The sequence below is a fragment of the Geotrypetes seraphini genome, chromosome 2 (assembly GCF_902459505.1).
Source record: "Geotrypetes seraphini chromosome 2, aGeoSer1.1, whole genome shotgun sequence".
Classification (NCBI taxonomy): domain Eukaryota; kingdom Metazoa; phylum Chordata; class Amphibia; order Gymnophiona; family Dermophiidae; genus Geotrypetes; species Geotrypetes seraphini.
Genome location: NC_047085.1, coordinates 232,757,420 through 232,775,398, shown reverse-complemented (window position 1 = coordinate 232,775,398; position 17,979 = coordinate 232,757,420). Strand labels below are relative to the sequence as shown.

The window sequence follows — 17,979 nt, the reverse complement described above, 5'->3', positions numbered from 1 at the left end:
CTTAACTTAAATGAAATAAACATATTCCTATCCATCATTTGACTATAGTTAAGGGCAAAAGAACCTCATAGAGCTGCAGTGAAATAGAAAAGTGATTTTGTTTTACTGTAATATCTGCATTAAGTAGATTTGCACACCCCAAGCTCCTTAAATCCTGATGCACTTCTAGCTTTTCCTGTATCAGACTTTGCAAGATTAATAAATGGAGCATTTTTCTGCCTGCCTGTTAAAGGATGAAAAAAAAAAAAAGCCTATAAAGTTCAAATCACAGCTTGACTAAACTCGAACTTTTTTGATTTCATTCTTCCTGGCTGACCATAATAAGCACCAAGGTTGGGGAAGGGGTAAAATGTGGACCTGACGGACCTCGCGGATCTAAACCCGTACCGCCTTAAAAATCTGAGGTCCGTGTCGGTCCGTGTCCGTGGCGAGAGCAAGCAGAATCAGGTCCGATGTCCGTGCGTTTTTTTTTTTTCTCAAATGGTATACCACTACACTTGCTGCTTTTACTTACTTCGGGCCTTCCTCATTGCCGGGACCTGCCTACTTTCTGTTTCCGCGAAGGCAGGACCCGGCAGCGAGGAAGGCCCGAAGCAAGTAAAAGCAGCAAATTGTAAGCTTCCCTCCGGGGCTCTATTGTGTGCGTGCTGGCTTCCCTTCTCTTCCCTCCGAAACCAGAAGTAGCATCCCGGGGGGGTAGGGGGAAGAGAAGGGAAGCCGGCACGCACACGATAGAGCCCCGGCCCGGCGGGAAGCTTACAACTTGCTGCTTTTACTTGCTTCGGGCCTTCCTCGCTGCCGGGTCCTGCCTTCACGGAAACAGAAAGTAGGCAGGATCCGGCAACGAGGAAGGCCCAAAGCAAGTAAAAGTATGCTGGCAAAAAAAGGCAGGCGTCAAACAAAAATTTCGGCGGCGAGTTAGCCCAGGAAGGAGCATCGGCGGCAGCAGCAGGATTAGCTGGGTGGTCATCTAAATCAGCCGGGGAGAACACTTACTTGTACCTGACAAAGTTTTCAGGCTTTCAGCTCCTCCCAGTGAAACGAGTGAATCCAAGCGAGGCAGCGACTGCAAACAAAATTCAAATCCTGGGCTCGGCTCCGAAATCCAATCGCTACTGCTGCACTACAACCCATTAAATATCAGGTGTGGCAGTAGCGATTGGTCCCCTTCTTTGAGCAAAAAGAACTGACCAATGAAGAGCCTGTATATTAGGGGGCGGAGTCAATGCGGCAACGTGCAAGTCGGGTAGAGAGTTGAGGAGACAGACCACGCGGAGACAAACATGGCCGCCGGAAAAAATCTGACACCCGGTCCCGAACCAAAGACTCACGGTGAAGACAAGGTAAATAGCGGTACATAGAAGGGGGTACATTTGCCTGCGAGCGATGAAAACTTTTGTCCCCGTGTCTGCGGCGATTTGGCAATGGAGTCTCCATAGCCCGCAGCCACGCTGCTGCTCCCTGCGGGGATCGCTCCCCGTGTCATTCTCTAATTCAGAGTCACAGAAAGCTTGAGAAGTGAGGCATAATTCCCTCCTAGAGCCCTCTATTTGCAATTTGGCGCTGCCAGCGAAGTGAAAATGTACGGATGCCACAGCTACAGGGAGGACACAAAGTACTGAAGAGGTCCTCCAGGGGCTTAGGTTAGGTTTTTGACTCTGATTTTGTGACTCTAATATATGATGCTTAATGAAGTACAAGCAGTCTGCTGGTCTAGCTGTGACTGTTGTGGTTAGTATACAGGAGGGATTGTCCCTGCAGAATATGGCTCCTTCACAGGAAAAGGATCTCTGGGAGCCTGAGGTCCAGTCTGAGGAGGACTGGGACAATTGGGGATCTAAATTGATGCCCCTGCTCTCCAGAAGTGATATTGACAAAACATTGGAAGATGTCAGAAGGTCCCTTGTGGGCATCTAGGGTGATGGCAACTTTACCCCATGGCTCCTGACTTCCAGTAACTGTTTGCAAAACCCATGGTAGATTCTTGTACAATCTCTCAGGCAGCTGAATGGCTGGGATCTAGTATCTCTATTAGCTTCACCTGCAGGGCAACTAAAAGATCCCTCCCCTTTGGGTTACCTGCCCGAGAGCTTCCTGTCTTGTTCAGTTTGATCCTGCAGCTTCACTGCTTGGTTTAATCTCAGTTAATTCTGCTCATGATTTGTTTTCAATTCCTAGTCTTATTTTGATTTTTTTTTCCCATGGGTTTGCCCACATGCTGCGGATCAACTCGGTGCGAGTGGTCCTTCGGCGGGAGATCGCAGACATTTTAATATTTGTCTGCTTCTGGATGGTGCTCTGCAAGCCTGAAACTGCAGTAAGCCCTCTGGACAGCCTGCAGATTGAATCGGGTCTCCAGGTTTGGGAGCCATCTCTCTCCTGGTTCATCTGCAAAGGGGTAGAGCGCAGGCTGCTGCAGTTCCGAGGAGGTACGCCAGGATTGGAACCGCGCCATGGGTCTTCCCTGATTTCCCTGTGGGGTCCTGGTGGTCGTGATCTGAGGTGGCCAGAAGATCTGAAATTCCAGTTTAATCAGCTGCTGAGGTATGATCTCCCTATGCTTGCACTGTGTAATACCGTATTTTCACGCATATAACGCGCGCGTTATACGCGTTTTTACCTACCGCGCATACCCCTCGCGCGTTATATGCGTGAGCGCGGTATACGAAAGTTTTAAAACATAGTTCCCACCCCGCCCGACGCCCGATTCACCCCCCCAGCAGGACCACTCGCACCCCCACCCCGAACGACCACTCGCACGCGCTCCCACCCGCACCCACGATCGGAGCAAGAGGGAGCCCAAGCCCTCTTGCCCGGCCGACTCCCCGACGTCCGATACATCCCCCCCCCCCCGGCAGGACCACTCGCACCCCCACCCCGAAGGACCGCCGACTTCCCGACAATATCGGGCCAGAAGGGAGCCCAAACCCTCCTGGCCACGGCGACCCCCTAACCCCACCCCGCACTACATTACGGGCAGGAGGGATCCCAGGCCCTCCTGCCCTCGACGCAAACCCCCCTCCCCCCCAACGACCGCCCCCCCCCCAAGAACCTCCGACCGCCCCCCCAGCCGACCCGCGACCCCCCTGGCCGACCCCCACGACCCCCCCCCCCCCCTTCCCCGTACCTTTGGAAGTTGGCCGGACAGACGGGAGCCAAACCCGCCTGTCCGGCAGGCAGCCAACTGAAGGAATGAGGCCGGATTGGCCCATCCGTCCTAAAGCTCCGCCTACTGGTGGGGCCTAAGGCGCGTGGGCCAATCAGAATAGGCCCTGGAGCCTTAGGTCCCACCTGGGGGCGCGGCCTGAGGCACATGGTCGGGTTGGGCCCATGTGCCTCAGGCCGCGCCCCCAGGTGGGACCTAAGGCTCCAGGGCCTATTCTGATTGGCCCACGCGCCTTAGGCCCCACCAGTAGGCGGAGCTTTAGGACGGATGGGCCAATCCGGCCTCATTCCTTCGTTGGCTGCCTGCCGGACAGGCGGGTTTGGCTCCCGTCTGTCCGGCCAACTACCAAAGGTACGGGGAAGGGGGGTGGGGGGGTCGTGGGGGTCGCCAGGGGGGTCGCGGGTCGGCTGGGGGGGCGGTCGGAGGTTCTGGGGGGGGGCGGGCGTTGGGGGGGGAGGGGGGTTTGCGTCGAGGGCAGGAGGGCCTGGGATCCCTCCTGCCCGTAATGTAGTGCGGGGTGGGGTTAGGGGGTCGCCGTGGCCAGGAGGGTTTGGGCTCCCTTCTGGCCCAACTACCAAAGGTACGGGGAAGGGGGGTGGGGGCGTCGTGGGGGTCGCCAGGGGGGTCGCGGGTCGGCTGGGGGGGCGGTCGGAGGTTCTTGGGGGGGGGGACGGTCGTTGGGGGGGGGGGGGGTTTGCGTCGAGGGCAGGAGGGCCTGGGATCCCTCCTGCCCGTAATGTAGTGCGGGGTGGGGTTAGGGGGTCGCCGTGGCCAGGAGGGTTTGGGCTCCCTCCTGGCCCGATATTGTCGGGGAGTCGGCGGTCCTTCGGGGTGGGGGTGCGAATGGTCCTGCCGGGGGGGGGGGAGATGAATCGGACGTCGGGGGGGGGGGGGGGAACGGAGAGTCGGGACAGCGCACGGAGAGGCGGGGCAGTGCACGGAAGTCAGGGGGGGTGAAGGGAGAGTCGGGACAGCGCACGGAAAGTCAGGGCAGTGCATGGAAGTCAGGGGGGGTGAAGGGAGAGTCGGGACAGCGCACGGAAAGTCAGGGCAGTGCATGGAAGTCAGGGGGGGGTGAACGGAGAGTCGGGACAGCGCACGGAGAGGCGGGGCAGTGCACGGAAGTCAGGGGGGGTGAACGGAGAGTCGGGACAGCGCACGGAGAGGCGGGGCAGTGCACGGAAGTCAGGGGGGGTGAAGGGAGAGTCGGGACAGCGCACGGAAAGTCAGGGCAGTGCATGGAAGTCAGGGGGGGGTGAACGGAGAGTCGGGACAGCGCACGGAGAGGCGGGGCAGTGCACGGAAGTCAGGGGGGGTGAACGGAGAGTCGGGACAGCGCACGGAGAGGCGGGGCAGTGCACGGAAGTCAGGGGGGGTGAACGGAGAGTCGGGACAGCGCACGGAAAGTCAGGGCAGTGCACGGAAGTCAGGGGGGGGTGAACGGAGAGTCGGGACAGCGCACGGAGAGGCGGGGCAGTGCACGGAAGTCAGGGGGGGTGAACGGAGAGTCGGGACAGCGCACGGAGAGGCGGGGCAGTGCACGGAAGTCAGGGGGGGTGAACGGAGAGTCGGGACAGCGCACGGAGAGGCGGGGCAGTGCACGGAAGTCAGGGGGGTGAACGGAGAGTCGGGCAGCATGCGCGGTATAATCGTGAGCGCGTTATACCAAAGTTTTTGTGCTTATCATCGTGATTTCTGCGCGCTATACACGTGTGCGCGTTTTATACGGGTGCGTGTTATTTGCGTGAAAATACGGTAGTTGGCTGCCATTGAAATGCATTGCATCAGATGTGTCTGTGAGTCAAGAGTTTTCCGATTTTAGGTGGTCCTCAAATCGGGGTTTTGGGAGGTTTCCCTGCATGCTCTGGTCCCCCCCCCCCCCCCCCACCTGTAAAATCCTAAACTCACCGTTTTTAGCATTTTCCTGCGTTTTTAACGGCTGTTTTTATGTCAAAACCAGCACCCGCGGCGGTAATCTTGGATTTTCTTTAAAGTTTTTAAAACTATATTTTTTGGACTTAGAAGCTTCTTTTTTGCTCCAAACTTCACAAATGGCCACCTCAAGACAGGATGGCACGGATTCATGCCGTAAATCCGGCAGATGGCTTGCGGTTGCACAGCCGCATATTCTGTGCACTGCGGCACGTCAGGGGCGTTTCTAGTGTGTGGATTCCGCACTTTCCTCCGGAGAGGACCTGCTTTCCTCCGTTGCCGCCAGAGTCGTGTTTCCAGCGTCTGGGATGCCTCAATTGTGCGAGGAGGGCATTTTCGCATAAACACAGACGCAGTTCCAGGGAAAGTCTCATCGATCTTCAAACAATTTCAAATCCGAGTCCTGCTGATTGGCTCAGGCCGCCAAGGACTAATTTCCGCCGGATATTGTAAATATGTTGTCTCAGGCTTTCATGAGAAAGCGGGCTATGCCTGTGTCTCCCTTTCAGACTGTGGTGCGGCAGTCTGCACAGCCTTTGAATTCCAGCATGTCAATCTGATCATTGCTGGTACGCCTGAACATCAGCAGCAACTTTCCGCTATTGTCGTGGTACCTGCATCACTTTATAAGTCGTTGCTGTCGCACGGCAATTCATCGGATCCCGCTGCGTGACTAGCCTAGCGGATCTCGGAGATTCCCAGAATGCTGATGCTTACGATGTGGGAGAGTATCGGATGGTGCACAGGCTAAGTCCAGTTGCCTTCCTGATTCTATCTCTGAATCTCTGGGGACATTGGGACTTGATTCTGACTCTGCAGTTCAGGCGGAGTGTTCGATCATGTGTTCCATGTGCCTGTTCTCCGTTGCATTTCAGAATTGTGAGGACTCGGCAGAAATGCTCTTGAAGGTTGGGGGGCCTGTGAGGGTCCCCTGAAGTGCACAGGGGCCATGGCTAAATTGTATCCCATGGCTTCGGAATTTTCCATGCGCTTAGTCCCACCGGTGGATTCGGCGGTGGCTCAGGTCCCTAAACGTACCTCCTTGCCCTCGGATGGAAGAGATGTCTAGGACCGTAAGCTGGATTTTGTCTTGAAGCGCCTTTTTGATTCTCCTGCGATGGGGGTGTGAGCTGCAGCGGCCACTTCCTTTGTGGCCCAGGCATGTCATACTACACTTCTATGATATTTTGACAGTTTTTGCTAAGCTGGGAGCTTATTCAGTTTCTGCTAGAAGAATGTTATGGAATCACCAGTGGTGACACAGGTTATGAATCATACTTTTCTCCCCAGTGAAGGAGGAGTTGTCCTGAAGGAAGCTTAAGATCACAGGCTGGGTTTAATCCTCAAAAGACAGTTTGAGGCCTTGGCTTTGGGCCTTATGGCATCGACGGTAGCTTCTTTTGTGGTATGCACTGCCATAAAATGCTTCGCCAGGCTCTGGCTTCGAAGGAGAGTGTATACTCTCAGTCTATTCTCTTGGGGAGGGGGGGGGGGTTGATGATGCATGATGTGTTTAGAGTCATGAGCTAGGTGTCTGCTTATTCTGTTTCCACCCGTAGGATGCTGTGGATTAGACAGTGGGTGGGGGATTTGGCTTCGAAGGCCACATTGAGCAATCTTCCTTTTAAAGGGCAAATTGCTCTTTGGTAAAGGGCTGGACGATCTTATGACCAATGTGATAGATTGGTGGCCTAAGTCTCTCCTGGATATCAAGCCATGTGCCCCTAGAGTAGTGTCTCTCAAACCTTTTTAGCTCCAGCACATTAAATGGAGCAAATGCTTTTCATGGCACATTTATAATTGAAATTATAAAATTGCAAAACCAACAAATTTAAATTTGAGTTATTTATCTAAAGTTCTTTCAGCTATACAGTGGTGCCTCGCATAACGGACGCCTCGCACAGCGAACGCTGCGCACAACGAACTTTATGTCTTGATTCGTACAACGAACTTCGTTTCACACAACGAAGTCGCCCGAGCTGCATCCTTCCGCGCAGGCACTGCGCTTAACTGCCCTCTCTCCGCCTGGCTCCCTCTTGCCCCCCCCCCGACTCCCCGACACGATCGGGGCAAGAGGGAGCCCAAGCCCTCTTGCCCCCCCGACTCCCCGACACGATCGGGGCAAGAGGGAGCTCAAGCCCTCTTGCCTCCCCGACTCCCCGACACGATCGGGGCAAGAGGGAGCCCAAGCCCTCTTGCCCCCCCGACTCCCCGACACGATCGGGGCAAGAGGGAGCTCAAGCCCTCTTGCCCCCCCGACTCCCCGACACGATCGGGGCAAGAGGGAGCCCAAGCCCTCTTGCCCCCCCCGACTCCCCGACACGATCGGGGCAAGAGGGAGCTCAAGCCCTCTTGCCCCCCCGACTCCCCGACACGATCGGGGCAAGAGGGAGCCCAAGCCCTCTTGCCCCCCCGACTCCCCGACACGATCGGGCCAGGAGGGAGCCCAAGTCCTCCTGGCCACGGCGACCCCCTAACCCCACCCTGCACTACATTACGGGCAGGAGGGATCCCAGGCCCTCCTGCCCTCGACGCAAACCCCCCCTCCCCCTAACGACCGCCCCCCCCCAAGAACCTCCGACCGCCCCCCAGCCGACCCGCGACCCCCCTGGCCGACCCCCACGACACCCCCAACCCCCTTCCCCGTACCTTTCTGTAGTTGGCCGGACAGACGGGAGCCAAACCCGCCTGTCCGGCAGGCAGCCAACGACGGAATGAGGCCGGATTGGCCCATCCGTCCCAAAGCTCCGCCTACTGGTGGGGCCTAAGGCGCCTGGGCCAATCAGAATAGGCCCGGGAGCCTTAGGTCCCTCCTGGGGGCGGGGCCTGAGGCACATGGGCCCAACCCGACCATGTGCCTCAGGCCCTGCCCCCAGGAGGGACCTAAGGCTCCCGGGCCTATTCTGATTGGCCCAGGTGCCTTAGGCCCCACCAGTAGGCGGAGCTTTGGGACGGATGGGCCAATCCGGCCTCATTCCGTCGTTGGCTGCCTGCCGGACAGGCGGGTTTGGCTCCCGTCTGTCCGGCCAACTACAGAAAGGTACGGGGAAGGGGGTTGGGGGTGTCGTGGGGGTCGGCCAGGGGGGTCGCGGGTCGGCTGGGGGGGCGGTCGGAGGTTCTTGGGGGGGGGCGGTCGTTGGGGGGAGGGGGGGTTTGCGTCGAGGGCAGGAGGGCCTGGGATCCCTCCTGCCCGTAATGTAGTGCAGGGTGGGGTTAGGGGGTCGCCGTGGCCAGGAGGACTTGGGCTCCCTCCTGGCCCGATATTGTCGGGGAGTTGGGGAATCGGCGGGGCAAGAGGGCTTGGGCTCCCTCTTGCCCCGATCGTGTCGGGGAGTCGGGGGGGCAAGAGGGCTTGGGCTCCCTCTTGCCCCGATCGTGTCGGGGGGCAAGAGGGCTTGGGCTCCCTCTTGCCCCGATCGTGTCGGGGAGTCGGGGGGGGGCAAGAGGGCTTGGGCTCCCTCTTGCCCCGATCGTGTCGGGGAGTCGGGGGGGCAAGAGGGCTTGGGCTCCCTCTTGCCCCGATCGTGTCGGGGAGTCGGGGGGCAAGAGGGCTTGGGCTCCCTCTTGCCCCGATCGTGTCGGGGAGTCGGGGGGGCAAGAGGGCTTGAGCTCCCTCTTTCCCCGATCGTGTCGGGGGTGCCAGGGACCACACGGAGTCACCCACCGTACCACCCGATTCGGGTAAGCGCAGGTATCGGTGGGTGGCTTATTTGCGGGGGGGTGCCTTATTTTACATTTTTTTCTAAAAAGGGGGGGCTGTCTTATTTGATGGCCCTGCCTTATCATCGGGGAAACACGGTAGAAAAAAAAAAAAATGAACAGTTAAGTCCCAGTTTTTGCCGCTGAGACTCTGCCCTCTCTCACTGTAAAATTAGACTCTACTTAGTCTGTCTTTAAATTTAAAAAATGTGTGTTGTTTTAAAAAACAATTATGTTTTTAGATGTATCTAAATAAAAATAATAACCAAAAATTTATCTTTTTTTATGTCATCTTAGCATATTTTATGCTGCAGAACGAATTATTTTTTTTTTTACATGTATTCCTATGGGAAAACGCGTTTCACATAACGAACGTTTCACATAACAAACTTGCTCCTGGAACCAATTAAGTTCGTTGTGTGAGGCACCACTGTATATGGGTAATTGTAACAACATTGAAACTAAAATAGATAGAATACAATTGCTAATCAATACGATGGATTTGCTTGTTTTTGAGTGCACATTGACTCAAAATGCGGCTTGACAGTCGACATACAAACACGCATTTCATCATCCATCATCTGCAGTTATTCTCTTATTTTCCAATCTTATCACATCTGAAAATCCAAGTTTGCAAAGATAAGAAACATAGAATATGACGGCAGAAAAGGGCCATGGCCCAACAAGTCTGCCCACTCTAATGATCCACCCCCCTAAGTTCTTCCTTAAAGTGATCCCACATGCTTATCCCATTTTTTCTTATAATCTAGCACTCTGCTGGCCTCAATTCCCTGCAGTGGAAGATCATTCCAATGATCAACCACTCTTTCGGTGAAGAAATACTTCCTGGTGTCGCTATGAAATCTCCCACCCCTGATTTTCAATGGATGCCCTCTTGTTGGCGTAGGTCCTTTAAGGAAAAATATATCTTCTTCTACCTCAATACGGCCCGTGACATATTTGAACGTCTCAATCATGTCTCCCCTCTCTCTGCGTTCCTCGAGTGAATATAGCTGCAACTTACCCAGCCGTTCCTCATACGGGAGATACTTGAGTCCTGAGACCATCCTGGTGGCCATTCGCTGAACCGACTCAATTCTCAGCACATCTTTTTGATAATGTGGTCTCCAGAATTGTACACAATATTCCAGATGAGGTCTCACCATGGATCTGTACAATGGCATTATAACTTTGGGCTTCCGGCTGACGAAGATCCAAATGGTAACAGTCCTAATTGCTTTGTTGTTCAAGTTAGGATAACTACTGCATAAAAAATAAAAATTAAACTAAAATTACTTGCTTGTTGGGGCAGCTGTATCCTTATGCACACAGACACTCATAACATTGATTGACAGACTTGCATACACAATGTACATGTCTTCTATTCTAGTGTATACTTATGAAGGGAATTTTTAAATATAAAGTAAAATTCTGGAATCTCTCGTGGCACACTTGGAATCTATTCGGGGCACACTACTGTGCCTTGGCACACAGTTTGAGAGTCACTGCCCTAGAGGGTCAAGTCGTGGTTCCTTTTGAGGCTATAGATTGTTTTACCAGGCTTTGACAAACTTTGCTTCTCAGGGATCGTTTCAGGGGTCAAAGCAGAGGTTTACCTCTGATTGAAACTCAGCATTGAGTGGCTTTTTGGCAACCAATTCCAAAAAGTCCCAATAATGCTAAGCCCCCTCTGATCTCCCCTGTATAGGCAGAAAACTTGAAGATTTTCAGAAAGCCTGGACATGGATTTGCACAGGTGAGTGCTGAACATTATTCGGGAGGGCTTCAAACTCGGGATTTTTTCACAGACTCCATGTCTGGGAGGCCAGAGAAAGCAGTCAGAGTTTGAGCAGTGGTGCAACGGCTGCTACAGATTCAAGCTGTAGAAGAAGTCCCAGATGTCAAATTGGGCTTGGGCATGTACTCTATATACTTCATCATGCCAGAGAAAGATTCAGATGACTGGAAGCCAATTCTGGATCTGAGGTCTGTCAATTCGGCCTTGAAGGGTACCCAAGTTCCGAATGAAGATAGTACGATCAGTTATTGCCTCAGTTGCTCTGGGGGAATATCTAGCCTTTCTGGATCTGACAGAGGCTTACTTGCATATTTTCATTTTTCCAGATCACAGAAAGTTTCTCAGATACCATGTGCTGGAGAGATTTTCAGTTTTTAGTGCTTCTCTTTAAATTAGCAACAGCACCACACATTTACACAAGGTAATGATGGTGGCAGCAGCACATTTGCACAGAGCCAGGATTTAGGTTTAACCATACTTGGATGAGTGGCTCATCAGGACTGAGTCCCAGGTAGAGGGCCACAAGCCAGTGATGCAAGTAGTCTACTTTTTTGCAAGAACTGAACTGGTTCATCAATTTCCGAAAGAGTCTTCTGGAAACCCTTGCAATCCCTGGAGTACTTGTGGATTGTATTTGACATGGCAGAGGGCTGTGTCTGTGTTCTGGAGTATTGCAAACTAAAGTTGAAGTGGAATATATATTAGAGATTCTAACAGTGCCAATCCCCACAGCATTATCTACAGTTAGGGTCTGTGGTGGTGACAATAGAGGTGGTACTGTGGGCAAAAGCCCATCTCCAACCTCTCCAGAGCACGCTATTGTCCTGCTGGTCGCCGCTTACTGATTCTTTTCAGATGCCTTTGGAGTGGATAGTGGAAGCCTGTCAAAGTTTGCAGTGGTGGCTAAGTCTGGAGACACTGCCTGTTCAAAGGATTGCCTCTATGCATAGCAATGTGGGTGATTTTTGACTACAGATGCCAGCCTTTATGGCTGGGGAGGTCATTGCGAAGGCTATCTGACCTAGGGCTGGTGAGAACCTTCGCAGAGAACTTGATCCATCAACAGATTGGAGCTGAGAGCCATTCGGATGGTGTCACAGTCCTTCCAAGGGACACAGTAGTAGCTTATTTCGATAGGCAAGGAAGCATCAAGAATGCACCATTAAAACTAGAGGCCTAGCTGTTACTTTGCTGGGCAGAGAACCATCTACTAGTCATCTTGGCAGCACATGTGGTGAGAATGAATAAGGTTCAGGCCGACTTTCAATCAACAGACCCTGAATCTGGGAAAGTAGTGCTTGTCCTAGGTAGCATTCGACAAAATTGCTCACGCTGGGGGCATCAGCCCACAATCACAAGACCATACAATACTTCAGTTGAAGGTTCAAGTAGGGAAGCACTGGTGTGGGGACTCTAGTACAAACTTGGCCCTGCCAGGGATCTATTGTAAGTGTTCTCGCCTTGGCCAAGGATAAGCTGAGTCATTCGAAGAATAGCGATGCATCAAGGCCTGGTGATCCTCGTAGCTCCAGATTGGCCATGTCGCCCATGGTACACAGATCTAGTTCAGCTACAGAGAGACCAGAGTGAGTCTCCCTCTTCATCCCGACACTGTTCTCACGGGATCCAGTCACCTTATAGAATCCAGAACGCTTGAGTTTAAGGCATGGCTCTTGAGTGCACGGCCTTAGTGCAGAAAAGGTACTTGAAGGTGGTCATAGCCACCCTCCTTTGCTCTAAGAAACTAGCAACAGTTGCAGCTTATTCAAAAGCCTGGAAATTATTTCAACACTGGTGTTTGAAGCAACAGATAGAGCTGGTTAGAGCTTTGATAGCCAAGATTCTCTCATTCCTTCAGGAAAGTCTAGAGAAGAGCTTGGCGGTTAGTTCTTTAAAGGTTCAAGTGGCCAGTCTCTCCTATTTTCGTGCTTGTTTGGAGAAAGGTTCCTTGGCCTCTCATCCTGATATTTCCAGGTTTTTAAAGGGAGCAGTGTGGTTACATCCACCTGTGTGTCAAATTTGTCCTTCTTGGAATCTTAACCTTCTGTTGAGGGCCCTAAGTAAGGGCCTTTATGAGCCCTTACAAGAGGCCATGCTGATATACCTCACTCTAAAGACTGTTTTCCTGGTAGTCGTCATTTCAGCTAGAAGAGTTTTGGAGCTCCAGACCTTGTCATGCAGGCATCTATTCCTCAGAATCATGGGGTCAGGAGTGTCCCTGTGTACGGTTCTCTCTCTTCAGCCAAAGGTGGTGTCAGTGTTCCATGTGAATCAGGAAGTCTGAATGCCGGCATTTCAGACCACAGGCGTAAAGAAGCAGGACAGAGTTCTGGAAGCAACAAATGATTTCCGACTTTCAGATCATCTTTGTCCTCAGTATGTTTTTGCAGAGGCTTGTCACTCAAGCAATGACACTCAAGCAGAACACAGCAATATGAAGCTCCAGCTTCAGAGATAATAAAGTATATATATATAGAATTGCTCTTGATAAGGTCAGAGCCGAACAAGCGCTAGTGCTGGTTGCACGCAGGTAGGTGGTTTTCATTCCACCTTGTTAATGCTTTGTTGCATTTGTTAATGAGTTGTGTTTTCTTGCAGAGCAGATCAAAAGTATATGAATGGGGAGTTCTGCATGCCCCTCGTTGTTTCTCCTCTTTCAGGAGTTATCTCTGCTTTGGTACAAACTGAAGAGAGAGGGCGGTGCCTGGTGATGCAGGGAGGTGGAGTTGAAAAAGTAGATGATGCCTTCTGCATTCCTTGCCAGTGAAGAATCACTACCCACAGGTTCAGGACTTATGTGCTTTTCTACTGGAAAGAAGAATATTGAGGTAAAAACCTAATATTTCATTCTTAGGATGGTGAACATTTGACTTATACCATGCTTTTTTTTATATTAAAGGCTGAACGAGTTCATGAATTGAATGAAGAAATAGGTAAACTTCTCGCAAAAGCAGAACAACAGGGCGCTGAAGGAAATGTTGAGGAGTCCCAGAAAGTCATGGATGAAGTAGAGAAAGCACGAGCAAAGAAGAGAGAGGCTGAGGTATTGTATAAAAACAATATCCTAGATATTATTTTGACCTTGTAACAGAATGAATGTCATATGTACTGTACCTAGACTATAACTGTTGTTGCAATCCGCTTTGTACTGTACCTAAATTATGGTGGTTTCATTATAAACCACTTTGAATTGACTACCTAGTCATTACAAGTGATAAGAAATTTTCTTTTTTTTAAAAAAAAAATTCTTTATTCATTTTTAAAAACTTACAATAAATTTAACAGCATATATAACATTTTAAACTCAGATACAACATTTAATATTCTGTTAAAATCTATATCAGAATTTATCCCTCCCTCCCCCCTAATCAATAACAGTCTTTAAATTCAAGAAAACATACAATAATCCCCAATCTTATATACTTTACTTTAATAATCAAACCAAAATACCCTTCCCCCTCCCCCCACCTTGAACATGCATATTTAAGGGAAAAAAATAATATTCAATCATTACAATATTTTGTTAATGGCTCCCAAATATCCTGAAATTTTCTAAAATTCCCCTGCTGTGTGGCTATTGTCCTTTCCATTTTATAAATGTGACATAGAGTTCCACCATATATATGAGAAGAAAGATTGGAAAGTATTTATTAAATAATATAAATGATTACTACCTAATATGAAAAGAGTGGGAGGAGGGAGATACACTATATAATTTGATTATTGTTGATCATTAAGTGTTTTATGTAAGTTTAAAAGATTGTACTTGTTGATACACTTATTGTAAGTTTGAAAAATGAATAAAGAATTTATAAAAAAATTTTTTTTTTAAAAAAAAGAGTTCTATCAGAAACTGTAATTCAATCTCTCCCAGTTTTTCCAGTTATTCGTAATCTGTTGTATGGCAACCCCTGTCATAATAAGTAGAAGCCTGTTATTATTATGTGATATTTGGGTCTTAGCCTTCATTGACATGCCAAACAGTACAGTATAATACGATAATGCCACCGGATTTTCCAACAAACAATTTATTTGACCCCCATATTGATTTCCAAAAAGCAAGAATCAATGGACAATAGAATAACAAATGATCTAATGTCCCAGCTTCGAGATGACAGTGTCAACATCTATTTGACTTAGAGCTATTTAACTTCTGTAAACGAACAGGGGTCCAAAATGCTCTATGTAAAATAAAAAAACAAGTTTGTCTCATAGATTCAGACAATCCTTCATGTTCCTCCCTAAATGTTCCTTTTTTTAAAATTAAAGATTGTAATCCACCCCATTTACCCTTTATGTATCAGTTTGTGTTGGAATAGATTTAATCTGTATATAATGTCATATTTTGTCTACCCTTTTTTTATTGTATGCACTGGAAACTGTAATACGCATTGAAATACATGATTTTGCGTAGATAACAAATCCTATTAAACTTGAAAAAAAAAACTTGAATGGTGGGGATGATGGAAAAAGAGATAATGGAGATCATTATGAGATTGAAATCAATTGATTCCTTGTGTTGATAGTCAATAAGGAAAAATAATTTATTTATCTTAGGCCATTACTTGAGAGTTCTTTCTCTTTAAGGGAGGTGTCCCAGTTTTGACATCAGCGATGGTGTCCAGTTTTAAAGAAAACATCCCTGGATTCAGGATTGTTGTCATTCTTTCGGTCTATGTTTAATTTGTAAATATTTTAGAAGTTTTGGTGTATAGCAAGTTCTGTAAATTTTTATATAAGAATAGGCTTACTGGGTCAGACCAATGGTACATTTAGCCCAGTAGCCTGTCTACAAGATGGCCAATCCAGGTCACTAGTACCAGGTCAATAGTAGCAACATTCCATGCTATCGATCCAGGGCAAGCAGTGATTTCCCCATGTCTTTCAATAACAGACTATGGACTTTTCCTCCAGGAAATTGTCTAAACATTTCTTAAAACCAGCTAAGTTAACCGCTCTTACCACAACCTCTGGCAATGTGTTCTAGAGCACAGTTCTTCAACCGCTGGTCCGTGGACTGATGCCGGTCCGCAGGAAATTTTTGCCGGTCCGCACAAGGCCGGCAAGATTGACTCCCTTCAATTTCCTGCCGGTCCGCGCAGGGCCGGAAAGATCAACAGCTGAAGTCTGCGCTGGGCCTGAGAGATCTTGGGGAGCCTCCGACAGTGGCTTTCTCCCCTCTCTGCAGCTCTCCTTTACTTCCCAGCACAGCGATTCACGAAGACAGCCTCGGGGCTTTTGCTGAGTCGCGGCTGCCTCTGATTATGCAACTTCCTCTTTCCTCAGAGGCGGCGCGACCCAACAAAGGACCCGAGGCTGCCTTCCTGAATCGCTGCGCTGGGAAGTAAGGAGAGTTGCTGGGAGGGGAGAAAGCCACTATTGGAGTCTGGGAAGCTGCTACTGGAGAGGGAGAAGGAGAGATGCTGCTGGGAGGGGAGGAGGGAAAGGAGTTTGGGAAGCTGCTGGGCAAGGGAAAAAAAGGGACAGCTGCTACTGGAGAGGGAGAAGGAGAGATGCTGCTTGGCAAAGGAAAAAAAGGGACAGCTGCTACTGGACCTGGAGGGAAGCTTGTGGGCAAGGGAAAAAAAAGTGACAGCTGCTACTGGAGAAGGAGAGATGCTGCTGGGAGGGGAGGAAGGGAAGAGAGTTACTGCTGGACAGGAGGAGGAGGGAAGGGAGAATGAAAAAAGGAAGGAAACAGCTAGCAGAGAGATTAGAGGAGGGAAAGGGGAGATACAGGCATGAGAAAGTAGAGAGATTGATGATAGGAAGGGGTCAGCAGAAAAATAAGCAGAGAGGGACAACGATGATAGATCTGGTGTAGGAGAGATAAAAATGAAGAGAGCAGTGAAGCTGGAATGAATCATGTAAAAAGGAGAGAGGGGGCACAAGCTGGATGGAAAGGGGAGAGAGGCATAGAAAGAAGACAGATACCATATGGAAGGGGGAGAGGACAGACAGTGGATGGAAGGGGCAGATGCTGGATTGAAGAGACAGAGAGGGCAGACGCTGGAAGGAAGAGAGTGAAAAGAAGATTGAAAGCAGAAACCAGAGACGACAAAAGGTAGAAAAAAATAATTTTATTTCTATTTTGTGATTAGAATATATCAGATTTGAAATATATATCCTGTTAGAGCTGGTGTTAGACATAACTGGGGACTGCAAAGTCCAGGCAGTGGCTTAGGGCTCTCTCTGACCAGGGGGGCAGTTGCCCTAGTTGCACTCCCCTAACCCTATTCCTGTTATGTGTGACTGCGGTATTCTGTAAGCATTATATTTCTGTGTAGCATTTTGTAATGATTTGGCTTATTCAGTTTTCTTGATAGTAGAGGGGATATATGTGAAGGGGAGGGGAGACAGAGGTTTTGTTGATCCTTGCTCTGAATTATTTGTATTTATAAAATGACAATTGTACAGAATATTGTTTCTTTTTATACTTTAATAAAATACATTCAATATAAAATCATAACTGAGGCTTGTGTGGATGGGATCAGATGATTTGTGGGGACCGAGCTCGCGGAGATGCGGCGGAAAAGGGGGTTTTAAATTTTAGTCCTAGTAGTTTGCCGGTCCACAAAATAATTCTTTTTTATCCCAGGACAAGCAGGCAGCATATTCTTGACTGATGGGTGACGGCACCGACGGAGCCCCGGTACGGACAATTTTAGAGTGATTGCACTCTAAGAACGTGGAAAGTTCTGGTAGGCCGCACCGCACATGCGCGAGTGCCTTCCCGCCCGACAGAGGCGCGCGGTCCCCAGTTTCTTAGTTTCCGCGGAGCTAAGAAGACGCGTTTCTTTCAACGGCTGTTGAAAGTTCTTTTTTCTACTAGATATCGCCTTCCCGCTCGCGTAAACCCTTTTGGAAATTTTATTTCCGTTGTTTCTTTTCTTTTCTTTAAAAAAAAAAACTTAATTTTTTTTTTCTTCAGTTTTCGGTTAGCCCCGGCGGGGCCTATTGCTATCATCGAGGCCTCGGCCTTCGATTTGGCAGAAGCCGTATTCACTTTCATGCCCCCTCAACCTGGGTTTAAAAAGTGCCAGCGGTGCGCTCGACCAATTTCACTGACAGACCCACACAACTGGTGTCTGCAGTGTCTTGGTCCTGACCATCGAGCGTCTACCTGCTCACGCTGTGCGACTTTAAAGAAGAGAACACTTAAAAACCGCCAGATACAGCAGCAGTTATTGTTTGGCGCCGAGATGTCTGATTCCGCACCACCGGCACCAACGTCGGCTCTATCTCAGTCGGCACCTACTTCGTCGACACCGCGCAATACCGCACCGGCGTCGCACCCCGCAGGTAAGCCGGCTAAGAAGCCTTCCCCGTTGGAGCGTCCTCCGGTCTCAGTAGCAGCGAGTCCAATCCTGCCGACCACGAGGCG

At 50.0% G+C, this 17,979-nt stretch overlaps 1 protein-coding gene across 5 annotated transcripts in view; it reads left to right on the top strand.

Moving 5' to 3' along the window:
* Window positions 1-17,979, top strand: part of LOC117355978 (putative RNA-binding protein Luc7-like 2) — a 258,392-nt gene that overhangs the window by 117,512 nt on the left and 122,901 nt on the right. For all 5 annotated transcript variants that reach the window (XM_033935181.1, XM_033935182.1, XM_033935183.1 and 2 more), the window contains one exon: window positions 13,495-13,638. In XM_033935181.1, coding sequence (XP_033791072.1) covers window positions 13,495-13,638 — 144 coding nt within the window. The remainder of the gene's footprint in view (window positions 1-13,494; window positions 13,639-17,979) is intronic.